General features: G+C 36.6%; 1 protein-coding gene across 1 annotated transcript in view; it reads left to right on the plus strand.

Annotated features, from left to right (window-relative positions):
- The window catches only part of NSG2 (neuronal vesicle trafficking associated 2), a 60,229-nt gene that overhangs the window by 25,136 nt on the left and 12,949 nt on the right, over positions 1-22,144 (plus strand). Inside the window, exon 3 of the mRNA XM_007424350.3 lies at positions 2,580-2,699. Within this exon, the coding sequence (XP_007424412.1) occupies positions 2,580-2,699 (120 nt within the window). The remainder of the gene's footprint in view (positions 1-2,579; positions 2,700-22,144) is intronic.

The following is a 22,144-nucleotide window of genomic DNA, read 5'->3' on the forward strand; positions in this document are numbered from 1 at the left end:
CCTAAGAAACAGAGTTTACATTGCTGGCATACTATACAGATACTGTAAGACTAATGCTTCACGCCTATCTCTTTGGAAGTTAAGCTTTGAGGCCATCTCCTTGTTGATATACTACCAACAGAAAATGATTGTTTTTCTTCAATAGTTCTAATTTCCTCCTCATTGCAAAACCAGGTAATCATCCCTATGGTTCTCCCTTCATCTTTGTTATAGACAACTCATTCTTCTTAGACTCAAGTTGTACCAAGTTTTCATAGGATTTAATCCATTGTTGCTTTAGGGGAGAATTTAAACTTCCTCCCATTCATACTTATCTAGGAGTAAGTCACATTGATCTCAATTGATTTTCTTTCTGAGTAGATAGCCTAGGATTGTGCTGCCAATAAATAGATGATTTTTGAGAGCCGATAGATTGAAGGTGAGTACAGGGTAATTTACAAGAAATTACTAATGATCTGGTCTGCTTAGAATTTTCAGCAGAAAATTTGTTATCTGTTCTGAGATACATATTATTAATGGCAATGATAATATTAATTAATTGTTTTGGCAATGCAAAAAAATTGAGAGTTGCCTTTTTTCATGTATGAATCTTAGAAGTAAATCTCAAAAATAGAATTTCCAATTCTATTTGGAAGGGATACACATACATTAAGATATAACGTGTGTTTGTGTGGATTCTCAATTGTCAGTGACTTCACCAGCAGTTAAAAATAAGAGAATATAGAAAACACATTTTAAAAATCAGTTATGTGGAATGATGTGAAAATGGTAGCTCTCCAAATTTTGTAGCCTCTGGAACAAAATCATCTGCACTTGGCACCTAAATTCTGGGTGAAATTCCAACATGTGTTTAATTATCTACATATAATTCTGTTACATTTCTTTTATATCTCATTTTGTCAGGCAAAAATTAGCTTCTAAAGTAGCCAACAATATAAGGGCAATGCAAAATATAATACAATGTTGGAAAGTGTTTATATGTATATTATATAAGTGAATTAAATTGCAAATTGCTCATCTAACATTAGTCATAAAGTTTGCTGTTTATAAGACTCAGGAACATGGTAGGTGGCATCCAAACATATCTTTAAACGGGTTTTCCAACATTTCTGCAAGCTCTGTAGGACTACCAGAATTCCTAGATAGGCATTCTGCCCTAAACACAGAAAGGGAAGAAGGATCTTTAACTGCATGTGGCTAAGGTTTAAAATAGTTCATGGTAATATCCTAAAATGAAATGTGCATGCCTCAATGATATAGTTGAATCACTTTAGACACAGGAGTAAATAGCCTTACCCTATGTCCATCTTTCATTTAGGTAGCTTCACTGTCCAGCATGCAACAACTGTTGCACGCGTTACAACCACTTCAACATTCGTGGTAGATTAGAAGGAGAAAACATTGTACTGTGTGCCAATTCTGAATGTGCAAATTCTGAGCATGTGTTGTATTTCAAATGGTTTTCACCGGGGGAAAAAACACTCTTTTCTTGCAAGAAATATGACTACTTAGGTATTAAAGCAAGAGTTCAATGTAACGTGAAAAGCCCTACCACTTCCTGACTATCATAAGAAAGGAAGGAATGCTGTGGTGCCATGTTCATGCCAGAAAGGTGCTCTGCTATCTTTACCTGCCCTTAACTGTAAGAACTGAGCTGTGCTTTAGATTCGAGAAGAAAAAGAGTGTTGGAGTGCACCCAGGCATGCATGTTGCTTCTTAAATCAAATGCGTTTTTTCCTGAGATTATCCTGGACTAGTCAGAGTGGAGCAGCTTTGTGGCATGGCCTAAGCCCTGTTCCATATCACTGGATACCTCTGAAGAAGGTGGAGAAAAAATGGAAGGAGGAATTCTATACAGGACTATCATTTGGCATGCAGTCTCCATATTCCCATTAATTTGGATGATTGGATTATTAATTGGCAACACTGGCAAGAGATCAGTTTATCAGAATATTTATTATGAGAAATACATATTGCTTTCAATAAACCAAATAAAACACAGTGTGGCTAGGTAACATGCACTCAATCAAATAAGGGACTCTTATTACATGTGGGATGGTTATCTTTGTAAAATGGACTCCCCAAATCTCATACCTTCCAGATTATGCAGGGGCAAGGCCCAGGCCTTTAATCTGTGATCCTCAGAGCATCCCTGCTATCTCAAACCCCCAAATAACTCTAAAGTTTATCCCATGTAATTTGTGTCACTCTGCAGCATTTGGAGATCAAAATATAGACTCTAAAATGCAAATTTCCAGGGGAAAGGATTATTTGCCCTTTTTTCCAAAAGAAGTAGATTTCAGCTTCCCTTATCTCCAGCTATGAAGTGCAGAACACTTGTAGGTTTAGGAAGGGTGACTTAGTTCAGTCTTTCACCATTGTGGAAAGTTTGGTCAATACATTTATTTAATCTTCACTGTCTCTCTCTCTTTCTCTCTCTGGTTTTTTTAACCTTACAACAATGACTTCTGTATACATGAAGTTATTCACAGAGATGACTTATTGGATGCTAATTCTTGAATTAATGAAAATGCGTATCCCTTTTTCTGAAAACTGAAGATGCCAACTTTTGCTTCTAGGTGATTGTGAAAACAAGAACAGAATATCAACCAGACCAGAAGAACAAAGGAAAACTTAGAGTGCCCAAAATTGCTGAATTCACAGTCAGTTTCACTGATGGTGTAACAGAAAGATTAAAGGTAAGAAATGCAGATGTTTAGCAAACGTTCAGTGTTCAACTTAGAATAATTGAATAATTAATAGACAGCAGCTCTCCTGATTCTGATTTAAAAATGACATACAACTCAAGACCAAAGTACATATGGACTTAAGAATCCTTGGGTTTGAACATACAGCTTAATTTTGTTCTTTCAAATGTGTAGCATTGCACCTGGACAGGGGACTGAATTAGACGTATGACATGAAGAGGAAGAGGGATTCAGCCAATCCCCCTTGAACTGTGGGCCCAGCACAGCGCCTTCCAGGTGGTGTTGCTCATGCCATGAGAAACCTACAATCATAGTCAGAATTCAGCTGGGGAATCAAACTGCTTCCCTTCATTGTAACCATGATCTAAATTTCTTCCCTGGCTCCCAAGATTGTTTTTGAAAAAAAAAAAAAAGGCACCGAAATAGAAGTTGAAGATAATTCAACATATTTGATTTCACAATTGTTTCTAACCATATGAGCTAAGTTACTTTTCACATGAAAGGCATGAAATTATATTATTTTATGAAATAACATACCATTACCTTAATTAGCTGGGTTTGGGGTATATTCAGCTTCAGATCACAAGATCCTTCCAGAATCTAAAGGTAAACAATTCTTCATTTATTCGTAAAACAAAACAAAAACAAACAGGTATTATATTAAATCCATCTGTTTCTTATTGGCATAGAGGTTTCAGAGTTGTTAGCCTGATTACACAGAGGAAGAAGCAGACCTGATTATGCACCAGACTGAGCTTGTGCTCAGATGCAAATGTTTAGCATTGTTGCAAAGATCCCAGATTAAAAGGATGTCATCACCCTGACTCAAAATGATTACTGGTAATATTGCCTCTACTGAGCAGTCCTAGCCAAAAAACAGAAATTGCATTCAAACATGGAACTCGTGCCTGCAGCCTATTTCTATCTAGGCCTGTTTATTGGCAACTATGATCTACTGTCTTCCACCTGGGCTTGCTCTAAAGGATACAGATAAGATGACAGCCTTAGGCTTCATTAATCTATAGAGGAATAACTAATTTTGGTGTGAGACTGAGCTGCACCAAGCTTTAGGGTGATCTGCTCCTGTCATTTCCTTTTTTTTTTTTTTGCTGTCATCAGGAACTTAGGAACGGGAGAAACATTTTTTCAATTTGCATCTTAATGGGAATTTACTTAATTCACAGCTATCAAACCAATGTGCAAACTGTGAAAAATGTATAGAATTAATGTATATTTTAAGGAGAAGTGTGCACAAAATATCTGTATTATTCTGATGAACTGCACCTAAAAATATATGAAATTTTAATATAGACACACAAATAAAAGAATTACAGGCTGATTCTGTAATGGGACGTAAGGAATTTAATTCTAAAAGAAATTAGGAACTGAAATGGAAAGATCTGTTATTTTCTATAGAAGACTAGCAGCTTCTGCTTCTGATATTAAATTAATATCCAAAGCAGAAGATTTTCCTATGATCTCCAGACTTCAGCAGCCATGAGTTATTTAAAACATGGTATCTGAAACAAGACAAATTTGGAAAGCATTGTTTGATTCCAATGCACTGCTAGTTCCATAAAATCATAAACAAAATTCCACCTGTTAAGAATATATCAGAATTGCATGCATAACTGATAAGCCTGCTATAGTTATATGTGGGAAAACCAGCTTCTGTATCCACGTCGTCCCTAGATGGAGCTGCCGACTATTGAAAAGTGACCTTAAGGTGTGGTACTGTATATAGCGATCATATGACATATACAGTTGTAGAGTAGTTCTGTCAAGTGGACTACTGTTCAGCATACCACTGAACTCTGTCCCAACATAACATCTATAAGAGTTGGTCTGAAGTGACCTATGGACACAGGAAGCAAGCATCCATCAAAAATTAATATAATTTTTAAAAATTAATAGCAGTTGGGTTTAAATCAATGCAAGGACCAAATTTTGTGCTTTGAAAAGGTCTGAGAATCATTTGAAATCAGTATCGTATGCTTTCTTAAACCAGGAAAACTATTTTCTTCATAGGGATTCTATAGCCTGAAATATAGGAGGCATATTATTTATAAAAATATGTTACTAAGAACATAGTCCCCCCGTCACATTCATGTAACTTTGGTTTTTCTTTACTTTTCTTTAATTGATCTCTCAAGCTACTTCTATTACCCTCTTTCTTTTCCTTGCCAACCATTCTTCTCACACTGATTGTTATCTGGGTCAGCAAATAAATCCAGTGATCTGTAAGTTCAATGGAAAATGTCAGTGTTATTTTCTTACTCTCCAATCCATCTGATTTTGATTTTGTCACCTATTAATCATCTATCACCATAACAGAAAATAGATAAGATCTGTAAACTCCTGCCTGCTTTTCATAAATGCTCTGTGCTCCAAACTAACTTTATTAACTTTTGCCGAATTATTTCCTGATCAAAATGAGCTGAGATAATAGATCATTTTTATTATCTTCTGTATGGTTTTAAAAATTATTCTTCATTTTGATTCCAGTGCATATTTTAAGGAAGTTATTAAATATATTTCCTTCTGATTACATGCATATCTTTTTATCTTGTGCTAGGAAAAATATTTTTCGTTTGTGCTTTTGTAGTAGGAAAGTGGTGCAAATGTTTAAGGTTTATTAATTTTGATTTTGACAGTGTTTGAAAAAAAAGAAAGGAAAGGAAAGAAGGGGGTGAGAGAAATAAAGTCTAACAGATCTTGTAAATGAGATCATCATGTTTTCTGTTTTTAGATGGAAGCTTGTTGCTCAATATAACTCTCCAGTGAGCAATGTGCTAGAAATTTCATTTTCACCTTTCTGCAACAGTACAGCAAAAAAAAAAAAAAAAGGACTTTAACATACACATAAGCTGTCTTTTCTTTTTTTCTAAATCTTTGTGTGATTGCTTATTAAGAAGCAATTATTACTATGCTCAGTGGGGCTTGCTCTTAAATTGGATGTGAGGAACTGTGGCCTTCTTTGTCTTTCCATCCAGCTTCTATTCATAGGGCTTTTCTATAATAGATTCTTGGTGTCCAAATTTCATGTAGCCATTAAAATATAAGTTCTAGGAAGAAGCAAGTTGACTAATATCAATAGGATCGATATAGCTATTTGAGAAGCCCCCATTTTGTGCAATGACCACTTTCTCAGCTTTGCTTCCCCTAATTATTTTACTAATTCTGATGCATATTTACTTTTGAGTATGCTCATTTGAACTTGATGGGGCTGACTGCTGATATGATGGGGTTACCATTGCACTGTTGATCTTTTTCCTTCCTAAAATGTCATGAGCTGTCTGAAAGGTTTGAGTTTGTTTTCAAATAAAGGCTGTTGAAGGATGTTTTTATTGTTTGTTTTTGATAAGATAGTCTTGTAAGGGCAAATGTAAGTGTGCAGATATTTTCTTAGTGGTTCAGTTTTATAAATAGAGCTATGTAAATGGCCCATTGTGAATTTATATTTTTTAACAAAACTACTTTAATTGCTGCTGTTAAGAAAGTTATTTAATACTTCACCTTTACATAAAACAAGAACAATCTATTTACTTGTAAAAGGACATGTTTTTTCTTTAGATAATTAACCACTGTATTTCCTTTCTTCCCGTGTAAGTGAAAATTTTATGGTGGCAGCAGTAATACTTAATTTCCCCAAACACAAAAATCATTTCAGAACAAGATTTTTTGGGCCAAAATTAATAATGTCTGCTTTGACTCTCTTCCCTTTTAAGGAATGCTGCCCTGCCCTCAGAATGTAGGAAAAACAAAAGATCTAATATTTAAAAAATGATCCTTCTCAATTAGGCTGCGTCCTACATTGCTTCCAGCTTTTCCTCCCACCTCCCTCTTGTAAAAACAGCTTTATGTTTCTGCTGGAAGTAGGTTGCGATCACATGCCTAATGCAGAACTGTCTGAACTATGCAAATTAAGCCAAACAGTGTGCTGATTTTGCATGGTGTATTCTGACTTTCCTATCAGAGTACAGAAATAGAAATTCCCAAGGATATTGATGTTCCTTTGACTTCCAAAAATCTTTTTAGCTATGCCCTTGACTTAGATGTTTCTGCCTTATCAAACATCTATTTCCAGTTTTGCTAAGGGGTGGGAACTTGCTTAAAAATAATAAAAATTGAGAGGGAGGTTTTTCTTCCAGCATTATATTCTGCTTATTATATGTGTTCTCTGTCGCATTGAGTTTATCATAATCTTTGCCGCCAAACTTACTGATTTTAAGAACAATAGCATCTTCTATTTAGAGAACTAACTTTTCCAAAAATAAAGGTAGCCATCCAAAAAAAAGCTCCAAAAATAAGAAAATGATATGCCTCCAGTGGGCACCCAGAATGTGAAGAGACATCTTCTTTCTAACTCATTCAGGTGATTTTACTGGGTGGGCTGATGGGGCATTGCAGAAACCGAGAGACCTGGAACTACTATACTGTACATTGACAATACCTATCTGACAGATGAGAGCTTCTAGAATCCTTTTCAGGGCCCCAGTAATGCATAGCTCTGTTCTGCATCACATGACTTGGAGGAAGAAGCAAGGAAGCCTAGAATGGAGGATCAGCAGCATCTCAAGTTCGATGCCCAACTACCTCTTGCAGGGAGAGATTTTTTCTGATTTTTTTTCCTCCATAGCCTCTGGCTAGATTGAACCTATTTTTGAACTCAGTTTTTATTTTCTTGTTTGTCTCCCAAGGACCAAATCTGGTCCACTTCTCACCAGTTTTCAGACAGTTATCCATACACAGAGAGAGATAGTCAGAGTCCTGAGCCCGTTTTTATAATTTCTTTCCAACATTCTGTTGAGTTGGAGATGATAAAAAGATAATTATGTAATGGAGAGGAGATCTTATGCCTGTTATATCTTGTCACTGAATATCTATTAAGGATGGGGCACAGATTAGTCAGAGAGCCAGATTAATTTCATAGATTAATTCATACGAGCAAAAGTACTTGATAGGTGGCTGTAGTGTTCTCAGTCAGCACTGAAGAAGAAGATCAATACAATGGTTGTCCATCTTCTGTAGCTTTAGAAGCCCAGTGTTCTTCATCGATGGTAATGTGTGAATTATGGAGTCCTTGGTGCTCTCTGAGCTTGGTTGTTTGCTGGCAGATGTTTCATTACCCGGCTAGGTAACATCATCAGCGCTAGTGAGCATGGAGTTTGCTCCCAGTTTATATACAGTAGCTTGCCTTGCCAATATTGGTGGTGGTATGGTTTTCTCCTTGGTAGTTCCTTGATTAGGGGCTACTATATATAAACAGGGAGTAAACCCCACACTCACTAGCACTGATGATATTACCTAGTTGGATAATGAAATGTCTGCAAGCAAACAACCAAGCTCAGAGAGCACCAAGGACTCCACAATTCAACCCTGAGTTGCATATATTCTCTTCTATTGGAATGTGTGAATTGCCTGTCACTTTCACCTGTTTGGCCCATCTGGTAGATCTGGCTAAAAATCAATGATTTTTCTTTAGACAGTTTTGGGTGGAGGGGTAGTTCTATTCTTATAGTAATAAATGAAAAAAATGGAGGGGTGGGGGAATAGAGACACATGCTGGAAATCAAGGTTGTGCTTCCTTTTTAGTTTTGTCAGTTTTGTATGGTAACCAGTGTAACTGGTGCAAGACTGATAAAAAGTGTTTCAATGAGTTTCCTATCAGCTGCATGGGGTATACCCCAGTAATGCTTTCTGAACTGTCTTTAAAGCAGCCCCTGCTCCTGCATTCAACCCAGCAAGCTGTATCTAGATATGGCTCCAACTAAGCATCACAGTAAACATGGGATTCAAATGGGCAACTGGTATAATATCATCCCACCTTCTTTCTATCTACCACTTTAGTAGTGTCTTCTACTACTGTCAAGTTCAGCCCAAGAACAACAACGAGGCAATCCAGTCCAGTCCAGTTCCTTTATTAGCTTGCACCTAATAGACAGAATCTCGCAAGTCTCAACCTATGCTAAAGCAACTAGTGGATATAACCCCCTGAGACCCTAGAGAGGGGCCAGCCTCTTCCTCTTTCTATTCCCACGCTCTTGCTGAGGACTGAGGAGGCATTTGATCTGGAATATTTCCCCTCCCTCCTGATAACCTTGATCCTCCATTACAGTATCTTCCTTGCTCAAGCCCTCCATTACAACTACATGCTCATGTCTTCTCAATTTCTTGGTTATTATATAGTTGGTGAAAATATTCTTTTTCACACTTCAAATGTTCTGTGCAGGAGTGTACAAAAGCACCATAGGGGTTACCAATATTATCACTGATATTATGCACGCAACCTCCAAGATGTTGCAACATGGTGTGCAATATCCGATATTCTAGTTGGTTTTGCAGCTTCTTGCAATTCTGTAGCAATATTATCCCAGGACTGTCTTTGTGCAATTTCATACGATGGAGTTGCATGGTGGAGTTGTTGGTCCTGGGATGCATCAGTGAGTTTGCATTTCTTGTTTGGGCAATCTTGTCCAAAGATTTGTTTGATATCCAGACTTGGGTGCGCTTACAGGAGACAGGGCAAAGTGACTTGGTGCATTTGCTTGCAGTTCGCTTGTAGCAAACTGATCTGCAGCTTCCTCAATGTTTTCTTATTCTGGAAGCATTGCAAAGCAGTTGGACAGAACCAGCTGGAACTGCTGCTTGGGTTGGCAACTCAAAACCACTCCATACAGTGGGAAAGTTTGGCCTTAGGGGTGGGTCTCTTCAATCAGAGCTGCACGATTGCATGTACAAGATGGTGGTCTGACACACAGTTTGCTCCTTTGTAGTTTTCTCCCTGCTCCCTGAATATCTTTAAATGAGGTTCTTTATCAGCTGGGTATTATAAAGTATCCCAGAACCCTAACTGAGGCATTCTTTCCGTTGGATGCACATAACATAAGATGGTGTTTTGTAGGGTGTTGGAATATGCTATTTCCAAAGATTAGCCCATTTTCTGCTACAAATGATAACAGACCAAGCCATTACCGTTTAATTTTCTACACCAAAATTTCCAAGTGTGTCATCCCATCCTTGCCGATTTGCCCTGACATCCTGGAATGTCTCCTGGAATGATGCTCATGTCAATGTGTGGAAGAGAGTCCAGTGTAGCTTTGAGCTGGAAGTAGAATTCATCCTTTGCTTCAACCCAGCTCACTTTGTTAATTTCAAATAGCACTTTAATTTTCTCTAATGCATGTGGAATGTATATAGTAAATAGAAGATCAAGAGACAAGATTTCATAATCATCAATGAGAAGTTACTATTTTACCTGGTCCTGAATACAGCGACCAGGTGCATTTAAATAGTACCTAATAAACTAAGCACAGCGAGTTGTCTTGAAAAAAGTTGAGAAGTGTAATACAGTTAGATGTCTACTGCGAAACCAATGCCTTATGTGTGCTGATCGAAGATGAAATATCAGAGGATTTTCTAGTCTGCATTGGGATATGCTAGGGATGCATCCTGTCTGCTTACTGTTCAGTACTACAACAGATACCATCATGAACAAACAATTCACAACGTGGAATTGATTTTGACCAATGATGGTTCATCGCTAATATCATGTATGCTGATGACATTTCAATGTTTGCCAATGACAAAGAGGAAATCACTGATATCCTCTGTGACATCAGGCATGGAGCACAGCCATTTGGACTGGCCATCTGTGTGGAAAAGATGGAAGTACGGACACTAGGGAGATCAAGTACTCATATCTTAATATCATTATGCTGTGTGTTTTCTTTAAACTCCACTTCTCATAATTAGCTACCTTTATAGGAACAGGAAATATACATTGGGGTAAGCTATAATAAATGTTATGAGGAGAAAGAAAAGAATTAATAACACGTAACTATTTTTAGTGTTTCTTTGTTTCTTGTAAACTGTAATTCTGTCCTCACCCTTATGAGTAACATTAATTAGAACATTTTGTTTTCAAGGAAATCACTTCACCTTTGTAGGAAATTTCAGAACTCCTTGTACTTGATAAATAACTAAATGTATTCTTCATTCTCTGCCAATTGAACAAACTAATCTGTCATTAGTATTGAACTTTGATCATGGACAAGATAGGTTTTATTGTAGAAGAGAAGCTTTTATAGTAGATTCATCATCCACCTCAGCAAGAACATTGGGGGGTGGGCAGGCAGGGAGATTCAAGATGGTGGCTGTGATTGAAGCCTTCCCCCCTTTTTTGCATGCATCACAATCACTATCTTAACTTGTTTGCTCCTGTACCTAAGCCCTGTGCTACAAGAATAAGGTTAAAATGGGCAGGAGAAGTAGACACTGAAGCCATGTTCACAATGCCCCTGTGTGCCTGGATGCCTCTAGACATCATAGGCAGAATATGCTTATAGCCCTGCCTGTACATGTATAATATCAGCACACTCTCTCTATTCTGCTTCTGTTTTTTTTAGATGCAGATGCCTCCACAGGGCTCTGGGATAATTCCTCAAAGGAGCTGTTGACCCTGCACAACTGCTGTTCTTTCTTTCTTTTTTTTCTTGCTGAAAACTTTTGTTATTTCAGGAGTTTGACATTTCTGAAATATGATATTGCATTTCTGTGTTGCTTAGCTCAATTATAGAGCATTCTGGCAGCCTGACCAATTATTCTTCAACTTCATGACTCATCCTGTACATACATTATGACAAATGTCTTAGCCCACTCGGTGTAGGTGGAATACAGGAAAATAATGTTAAAACAACATTAAGGCCCAGCCACCAATGTCCCAAAGTAATTTCAGTTTTGTTCTGCACTCAGAGAAGACCTGTCAGAATGTCTTAATTTAGAAGTTTTATTCTTTTGCTGCAGGAAGGTACTGAAATAGAAACCCATAGAGGGTTTTATTTCTCACCAATGTCCTAAATTCCCTATCAGGAATCTAGAAATCATGATGAACAAAGTGGCTGAATGGGTAAAGTGATCATCCTATGGATTTCCCTTTGCTTAATGAAGACTATTTGAAGGGACTTTCAGCAGTGAAATGGAAGAGAAGTAGGCTTTGGTGATTCCTATGAAGCCTGATTTTTCTCCCAGATCTGCTGACAAGGAGCTGTGAGATCCTTTGGAGAAGGAGGAGATGAATTTGCCCCAAATGACAAATCATCTCTTGTTCCACTGATGACATTCTTGGCTGGATCAAAGAGCCTTTGGTCATCAAAATAACACCAGTGGGACACTACCCACAGTGGTCTTGTTTGTGGGTGTTACCATTCATTTTTTCAATATTCAGTTAGCTACTGAGCTTTTCCTTAGGTATATCAATATTTTAAAAAGCACATACGATACAGAATTATTATATATGTGGATTGGTTTATCTCATTACATCCTCTCTGCCTAAGTTAGAGTAGAACTGTCCACTGATCAAGATAGGCTTAGGTACAATCCATGATCAGTATTTTGAAGATTAAAATTTCAAACCAAATGTTATCTGCACTTCCTTCCCTGTTGAGAAGAATTTGGCCATGGGGTATGTACTAAGGAATCCTGAATTTTTACAAATATTAGAGAGGTAATTTTGAGCTTAATGATTATTCCATAGGAGTTGAATATCCTTTTGTTTTTAACCTCCTATAGGTCTCTATTTTTAGTTTTCGGTTTGTATTCTGTATTCAGGACCTGGTAAAATAGTATCTTCTCACTGATGATTATGAAATCTTGTCTCTTGATCTTCTATTTACTATATACATTCCATGTGCATTAAAGAAAATTAAATTGCTATTTGAAATTAACAAAGTAAATGAACATCTATCATCTATCTATGTTTTATTAATACATTAATCTGTTAATTATGAGGATTTTATAATTTGTGAAGATGAATACATTTTTATTACAAACAAAGACTAGCAATTGACTATGGTGCCATGTGGTTCGGTTCTTTCCATCCTGCTCTTTAATAGCCATATGATGCCACTGGGAGAGATCATTATTTGGTTTGGGGTGCCATATCATCAATATGAGGATGATACTCAATTGTATATTGCCATCCTGAGCCAGACCAGAGACACTGTTGAGGTTTAGTGTCTGAAGGCAGTTAGGGTCTGGATGGGGCAACACAGGCTAAAGTTGAATCCAAGCAAAATAGATTTGTGGTACACTGATAGCTCTAGTTTTCTCTCTCAAGAGGGAGACACGTCCCCAATAGAATAGGTCCACAACTTGTGGATCTCTTGGACTCATCATGGCTATTGCTGGGTGGGCAGGTGGAGGCTATGGTCAGGAGGGCCTTTGCTCAGCTTTAGCACCAGTTTCAACCTTATTTGGGGTGAAAGGATCTGACTACATTAGCTCATACCATCAATTCCACTTATTTAGATTACTGCAACATCATCTACATGGGGCTGTACTTAAAGACTACTCAGAAGCTTCAGATGGTGAAAAATGCAGTGGACTGGGTGTTCACAAGAGTTGACCACTGGGCACATGTTACATCTATTTTGTGGGCCCTGCAATGGCTTCCTATTAGCTTTCAAGTGCAGTTTAAACTGATGGTATTAACTTATAAAGCCCCTGGTTATTTCCAGGACTGCATCTCTTCATTACAGTCAGGCTGACCACTTTGGTCATGCTGGAAGAAGTAGCTAGTTGTCTCCTTTTTGGGGGGAGGCTGTGGGGGTGGCGAGTGAAGCCTGGAAGTGCTGTTTTTTGGTGATTACATGACCTCCCATTGGAGATCCGTTTATCTGTGATATAGTCTACTTTCTGGAAAAAGCTGAAGATGGGGTTTTCTGGAGGGCTTTTGGGGCCTGATGCCACAGATATTGTGTGGGTTCTATTTTTCTTACTTTTTATATTTATTGTATTTTTATACCTTGTTGGCCACTGAGAGTCTTGTGAATGCAGCAGTGTACACATTTGATAAATATTTTTTAATCTCCCCAGAAAGCTTATCTCATCCTTTGGGATGAACAAACTGCAGTCTCACAATTCGTTTCTTTAATAACTATATTAAATGTTTTAAAAAAAGAACAGTAAAAACTAACAAGAACTAATATTAAGAAAAAGAAGAAGAAGAAGAAGAGAGAAATTAGGAAAAAGGGTTAGTAAAGATCAAGAGTGCAGGGGAAAAAAAGAATAGACAAAAAAAAAAAACCCTTATCCATCAAGCCCAAAAGGAAAGTTTTTGGTTTTAATTGAATATTAATCTTTAATATCTTCTGTATGAAAATATGTATCTCATTCCAATTTTTTTTTTTTTTTTTTGCTTTTTTAACAAGTCCACCAGACATGATAAAATGTCCCTTCTTGTTGTTTACATTTCCAACATACATCTGAAGTATCCTTGTACATTTTAGATAATTTTTCTGGTGACAAGTACCAACAGTACATCATTTTATTATATTTTCTTTAAGGTTATAACACAATGTGAATTTCGGTCCTTTCTGCCAAATATTTTCCCATTGTTCCATCTGTATATTACAGTCAAAGTTTTTAGTCCATTTTATCATACTGTCCTTAACTTGTTCATTTTCTGTCTCTAGTTTCAATAAAGGTTTATACATCTTTGCAATAACATGTTCATCATTAGTACATAATTCTGTTTCAAATTCGCTTACCATATTCAAAACCATAAGTCCTTTTCAATATTTTAAATCTTTCTTGCAATTGTACATAGGAAAATCATTGATACATGTATCCTTCTGATATCAGTTCATCTCTTGTCTTTAATTTAAAGTCCCTTTGAGAAAATTCCAATATGTCAGCATAAGTTAACCATTAATGTTTAATTATCATTTCTCTTCTATAAAAAGCTTCTTGTGGTGACAACCATAAAGGAATCTTTGGAGACAACATAGATTTATCATATCTATTTATCATAGATAGATACATTCATCTTAATTACAGAAATTCCTCCCAACAAAGACAATTGTATTTTTTCCCATCTTAACACATCTTTTTAAATTTCATTCCAAGTCTTAACATAATTGTTCTGAAACATACAATTACTATTTGTCAAATTCACCCCCGAATATTTAACCTTTTTTAATCTTAAAACCCATTTTATTCATCAATTCTTCTTGTTCTTGTACCCTCATATTTTTCATTAACATTTTAGTCTTTTGTTTATTAATTTTAAAACCAGCCAAAACACCAAATTCTTTAATTTTTTTCATTAAAGTTTGATCCCCTTCAACAGTTCCTCCAGCACCAAAACCAGATCATCTGCAAAGGCTCTCAACTTATATGTCTCTTTCTTAATTGTTATGCCCCTTATCTTCTCATTTCTCCCTGTATCTCTATTCAGAACTTCCAAAACTAAAATAAACAGCAGGGGAGATAGTGGACAACTTTGTCTCATTCCCTTTTGTATCTCACGTGATTTGGTTAAATCTCCGTTCACAATAATTTGCGCTTTCTGTGATGTATAAATCAATTTCACTCCTTTTATAAAGTTAACTCCAAAATTCATATCTTCCAAAACTTTGAACAAAAAGGGCAATTTAAATTGTCAAAAGCTTTCTCTGCATCCAAAAAATTAATGCAGTTTTTCCTTGTGCTGTTCCAAGTATTCTATAATGTCCAACACTGTTCTAACATTATCTTTTAATTGTCTTTTAGATAAAAATCCACATTAATCTTCATCAATAAAACCTTATAATATTACTTTCAGTCTATCTGCTAAAATCATTGTGAACTTATAATCATTATTTAGTAATGATATTGGTCTATAATTTTTAGTTAGATTCAAATCTTGTTCTTTAGATAATAATGCTATATGTATTAGCCTCCTTCCAAGACTCTAGCATCCCACCTTCTACCAATATAGAGTTCGTAATAGATTGGAGCGGTTGTAAAATTTCATCCTCAACATTTTTGTAATATGTTCCTGGAAGCCCATCTGGTCCTGGTGCTTTACTTGGTTTAATCTTTTTTATAGCTTCAGATATTTCCATTAATGTTATAGGTCCATTCATAATCTGTTTTTGGTTATCCATAAGCTTTGGTAAATTTTGTTTTTTTTTAGGTAGTCATCTGTTTTTTCCAGAGAGAGTTCCTGTCCTTTATATATATCAAAGTAGTACTGATGAAAATTTTTTTGTATAGACTCATTGTCTGTTATTACAATATCACCCTCTTGAAGTTTTGTAATCATTTTCTTTTCTTTCTTCTTTCTTAGGTCATATGCCAACTTCCTGGCTTATTTGCAAGTTCAACATTTTTTTGTTTGACATAGTTAATCTTTTTTTCCAATTCTCCACTGTTAACCTAGATAGCTGTTGGTGTAAAAGTTTAATTTGGGTTGAAATTCTCAACTTTTCTGGTGTTAACTTTAGTTCATCCTCTATCCTCTTTATCTCCTCCAAAATAGCTTGCATTTTCTCTTGATTCCTTTTTTTATGCTCAGTGTTATACTGTATGAAATACCCTCTAATAAAAGCTTTGCTTGCATCCCAAACCATTCTCAAGTCCGTACCAGTGTTAACAATTCATGTGTGGGCGTTAAATTAGTTCTAGAGAGCCCTCCAGTCTGGTAGAGCACCCTTGGATGGCAGAAGGGGCTGCATTCCACCAGCAGTTTCCATTCTACTGATGGACAAGTAGCACTGATTCTAACCCTTAGCTCTTCAATTCAGAAATAATGCTATAGGAGTATATGGTAGTCCCCGGGTTAAGAATGCCCGGTTTACAGACGACCCATAGTTAAGAACGGAGCCTATTGTAGCAAAATTTGAGTTAAATACACGATTTGAGTTAAATACACAATTATTTGAGTTAATTACTCAATTATAAGTAGTAATTACAATGCTACTTATACAGTATTATACAATAATACTGTTCCAGCTTACATACAAGTTCAACTTAAGGACAGACTTTGGGGAACTTGTTCTTAAGCTGGGGACTACCTGTATAGTAAATAGTAAAGCTGTGGAGTACTTTTGAGTCAAAGGCAAAAAGATGCTTCAGAGAGCACAGGGTTGCTCAACCTATCTTCAACTCCTTGAAACAGCTACATCTTTTCTCAGGATTGTGTGGCTGGCTGCTCTCTGCAAATGTCTAGGGAAATACATCTTTGCTTTAAGGAATTGCAAACAGGGACTTTGTGCACAACCCTATATGCTCCAAAGCACCTATCTTACTCAGATCTAAAGTGCTGCACAACCCTAGAATGTAAGGCACAGTGCTACTAAATTTCTACATTTGTCACAGAGATCAGAGTCATTGGGTGTCTGGCAGTGTACAAGTTTAATAATTTAAAAAATAAATAAAAATGTTCCATGAGTAAGAAGGTGGCATTCCATTCCTTCCACTTTCACAACACTCTGCAAAATCCATTTCCATGGTTCATCTGGCTAAACTCTGGTTAACATGAAATCATCAGAAGTCTTTCAATCTCTTCTCTGGAAGGCAAGCAATGATGTCAATAATCTCTAAACTCCATCAGGGATGTTCTTTCAGCCTTTGCTCAGCTGAGCATTTCTTACACCACTTAGGATGATGACAGCTTACAGATTCTCTCATTCTGTCACATGATCAAACCTGATCTACTCATTTCCTGTTTTGGATTTTTCTGTCACAAAGACTAAACAATTAATTGTTCCTCTAACCTTGATATAATCAGATCACATGGTGGGAGAGAAATTGAGATATTCCAGGAACGAAAATTAGACACGTCATTCCAAGTGCACATTCTATATTTTCTCTCTTTTAACAAACATGTATTTTGAGTTGCTCCCTGTACAAGGTTTTCTGTTTCCATCAAGCTCATCATTTTCAATCAAACTTATGCTTAAATGCAAATCTTTCAGATATTAGGAGAGGAACATTTATCAGCCTAAATGACTAACTATGATAGAAACAGAATGAAAGAATTAGATAAATGTCCATAAATATTCTACAATGAAATTAGTATGTTGCTAACACCAATTTTGTTAAAGAAAATGGTAACATATCAATTCAGTACCTAAGAAAGCTTCCCCACATTTCTTTCTCTCATATTCATCTGTGTACACACACACACACACACACACACACACACTCATATAGACACACATACATAAAATGTAAGATGATTTCCTCATCTCTCTTTATGTACAATTTGGTGCATTGCTTCTGTTTAAGAACTAATAGAAGAAGGCTTTTGAAGGAGAAAATAGTCCTGTTCCCAAATGTATTTTCAGTTTTTCTGTTCAGCACAATTCATTTAAACAAATTGCTAACAGATCAGGTGACAACCAGTTATTGATAATAAAAGATATTATAAAACACTGCGTCTTATGCTAGGTATCACGGACAGAAGAATGGTATCTGAAGACTCAGGGTTGACTCAGAAAGAGGATACTGAATACCATGATGAATATGGATTTTCTTTTTCTTTCTAGGTCTGGAAAACCTTGGTCAATGCAGCTGAGTCTCTTAAGTGGAGGATTTAGTATGATGTTCAAATATTTATTCTAGGAAAGCTGGAACAAACTGAAGTGCATGTGACTATACGAGGTGATGGGTGGAATGGTACTGAAAGGATACTAAATGAATAAAAATATATATATGGAGGGTGAAAAGGCACCCTGATAACCCTGATTGGAATAATGGAGCAACTGTTAGCTAAGAAAATCATTTGTCTCATGGGGATGCACTTGTCCTAGATTTAATTGTCGTTGTCAAGAATGGACTTGGTAAGGGAGGTGAATAAAGAGAGGGTTGCATATCCATTCCACTGATGGATACCAGGTCTTCAGCTGAATGCCATCACTGGATATAGTCCTGTATTTAAAGGTGACTTCTATAGAACCAGTCCGAGAAAATGCTCTAAATTAGATCACATTATAACTCTTCACAGTATGTCTGCAACTGTGACATTTCATGGTTTGAACAGGAAAACCAGTCTTGCTGGGATGTGTGAAGAACACAACAGCAGTTGCAATGACAGTACAGTGGGTTGGACTGGATAGCTATTGGGGTTTTCTGAATCAATAATAATAATAATATTAATAGTTTCTGAACAACAGAAACTAATGTACTATATATGAATGCTCATAACAGTTTTGTTTCCTGATCTACAGTGGGCCATCAGCATTCTCAAACAGAGCAAAAATGCTAGAACAGAATTGTAAATATACAATAACTGCTTTTCATCTCATCTCAAATGAAAAGGTCACTGCATTTGAGGTAGAGAAATGTTTTCTCTGCATTTATATGTAAACTCACTTCTTTGCAGGGCTCTTGCACATGAAGCTCAATTTTGAGGGGTATTATATTAAACTTCAGAGCTGGTAGAAAGCTGAAATGTGAAAAAATGATCTGAGAATATGAAACACAAACCCCAGAAGATTAAGCTCTGTTTGGCCTCAGCTGTTCAGTCTAGTTTTGTGACAGTGAAGCACCAGTGCATATTTAGATGCTTTCATAAATCTGACCTTTTTTCAGATTACCTGTCATATCTAAATGAAGGTAGACTATCAATAGCAGAGGAAGTAAGCTGGGCATTGGTGAATTAGGATACATTAATTTAACATTTACTTCTTTGCTGTACTGAAATTGTTTCATAGATGTGCATTTTTTTTCTAACCTCCATTTTACAGGTGATCTGGATTTTAAATGCTGCTTTTAATTGCTTTGAACTTGTATCTATTTTATTTGATTTGTTAAATTGTCCAGATAATTTTTGTTTAGAAGATGGCATGATACCACAAAATGAGGTATTGGAAAAGTGCTCTGTCCACTGTGTAAAAAAGTATATTTTTCAATATATTATCCCACTCTAATGTTGTACCCCCCAAGCCCCCTGTTGTTATGAATGGTAGAGAGGTTGCCACTTTGAATGTTCCAGTATGCATTTCAGAAGGCTTTCTGGGAACAAAACTATTTGCGGATGTCTTTGTCATAAATTAATTCCGTGGAAAAACTGACAAAGCAAAATACCTCATTTTGAACTGGGTGAGTCTGGTGGAATTCCACAAGCACTTGAAATTGGAGGTCATGACCCATGTGCTCTAGTTGTATCCATAAATGTTCTAACTTCTTTGATAGTTTCAGTGCTGAATTGTATTTGGTGTTGCACTTAAAAATGTCCTTCAAGCTCTGGGACTTCCATTAATGCAAAATCCCACAAGTTAACAGCTTGGTGAAGTGTCAGAGATGAAACATAATGCAATGTGATATCCCCTATGAAAGCTGACAGCTAGGGGACAATAGGAGTTCTATTACTTGAATCAGTTGCTCAAATTACTGATTTGAAAGACAAGTCAGTCCCAATTTTTCTCAACACAAACTTTCTTTTTCATCAGCATCATTTTAGAAAAGCTGCTCTGAAAAGTAGTCATCAGCTGGGAACATCCACTGGAAATTAAAGGGTGACCTTCTTGCAGTCACTTTTTCTGGAAAAGAAAAAAATCATGATTCTGAATCTTAACATCAGAAAATGTAACTTTAGGAAGCATTCTTTCTAACCCACATATTAATAATTTATCATTATAGTTTCCCTTAAATATTACAAATATTTAGCATTCAACTGGTCATGCCTTTCCTACATACATTGTGAAGATCTTCTACAGTTATGCCATTACAGACCTGCAGGAGAGAATCAACCATGACAGGAGAGAAAATAATTGGAATACCTGGGGGTGGAAACATTGATTGTGGATTCTGACGATCTTACAAAATGTGAGTTTTTTAGATTGTTTTCACCAGATGAATTGAACTAGCTGCCTGAGAATTACAAGAATTGAAGTCTAACACATCTGATGGAAACCAAATTAGGGAAGAGAAAGCTGCACAACTACTTCCCAGTCATACTTATTGTTGAAACTGATACTTTCGATCAGTTCAGAGCATTAGACAATGTCATGCATTTCATATAAACAAAGTTCTGTTTGTAGAAAAGGACATTTGTAAGCTACCTTGAACATTATTTTGGCTCTGGAAGAATGGGCTATGAATACTCATAACAAATAAACATTTATAAATAAACAGTGACAACAAAACTGTCAAATAATATCTCCCAGTACCAATCTTTAATATTTAATATTCAGTGCATGACAAAGACATGGCTTTCATATTCATTTATAGTAAAACTCTTAACTCATCAGCAGTTCAGTATTTGCTGAACGTCACAGTGTCATTCACTGGGCTAACAGAAAACCAATGTATTGGTCAGACATTTCACTGGGATTTTAGGACTGTATTGTTGACCTTATGGTTGTGTGACTTCTCCATTCCAGAGTATTTTGATATTGGTGATTTACTCATTGACAGAAGAAAATAGAATGAATGATATCAATATGTGTGGGATAATCAAATGAGAAAAATTAAGATAGAAAGACAGATTAATCTGGAACAGAGATTCCTTCAGGGAATAATAAGATAGTTGCTTTTTATTTTTTTCCCCCAAGCTTAACACACACACCCTCCTACACACACCACTGTGTAACCTTGTGGGATTGCATTCTGGCTTGGCTCTGGGGATTCATTGTGAAGCAGGCAGTCAAGAGACTGGGTCTTCCTTCTCACAAATTTCTTAGCAGACTGGGATAGACCAGCTCAATACTGTAGCTTTAAATGAGGCAAGTTTTTTTCTTTTCGCAGTTTGCTAAAAAGCTAAGATCTTATTATAAGAGAACATACTATACTATACTATACTATACTATACTATACTATACTATACTATACTATACTATACTATACCCCCACCCCCATCTGAATGTTACAAAAGACATTCAGTAATGGACTAATTATCTGTGGTTGATAATGTGTCTGTACATCTGTATGACTATACATGACTATACAATCTAGAGGTGTCATCATCTGACTGATCATTTTGTGAATAAAATTGCTCATATCTGCTCTAAGCTGGAAGCTGGATGGACAGGATATGATGAAATGGCAGAGGTAGCTTCTTGCAGGGTTACCTGGGATGTTTCTGAGCCATACAACTGGACAAAAGAGTTCTTCTTAGCTTTACCTCCAGAACTTGTGGATTTAATTCCTGACCTTCCTGGCTAGTTAAATTGTCCAGAGAGGGGGCAGGGATGTATATCTGGGTAATTGTCAATGCCTCTTTGTGTGTATGTGTGGGTAGGTGGGTGGGTTGATGATGGTAACCTTGAAAGATGCAATGGTCTGCCCCTACTCAAGAAGCTGCCTTGGATCAACTTATTTTGGGAAAACATTATCCTATATCCAATTTCCCCTATGTGGGAAAAGTGGTGGGTCAACAGTTACAGAGCCCTGGAAGAACAGATTGTCAAGGTCCATGGAAGGTGGGCTTCAGACCTGAGCATGGGACTGAAACCTTATTGGTCACTCTCATAGGTGACTTGTGGCAGAACTTGGAGAAAGCATGGACATCTGTCCTTGTCTTGTTAGAACTTTCGCCATTTGTATAGTCCTCCTGGATTGTCTATGTGAGTTGGGATTTGGAGGCCTCATATTACAATGGTTCCTTCTTGAGTGAGAGGGTTCAGTTGGTTGTCACAGGGGAAGGGAAGAGCAGTCAGATTGTTGGT

The sequence above is a fragment of the Python bivittatus genome, unplaced genomic scaffold, assembly GCF_059951505.1.
Source record: "Python bivittatus isolate LINGU-HERP-01145 unplaced genomic scaffold, Pbiv_v1 ctg000080_np1212, whole genome shotgun sequence".
In the NCBI taxonomy this organism is placed as follows: domain Eukaryota; kingdom Metazoa; phylum Chordata; class Lepidosauria; order Squamata; family Pythonidae; genus Python; species Python bivittatus.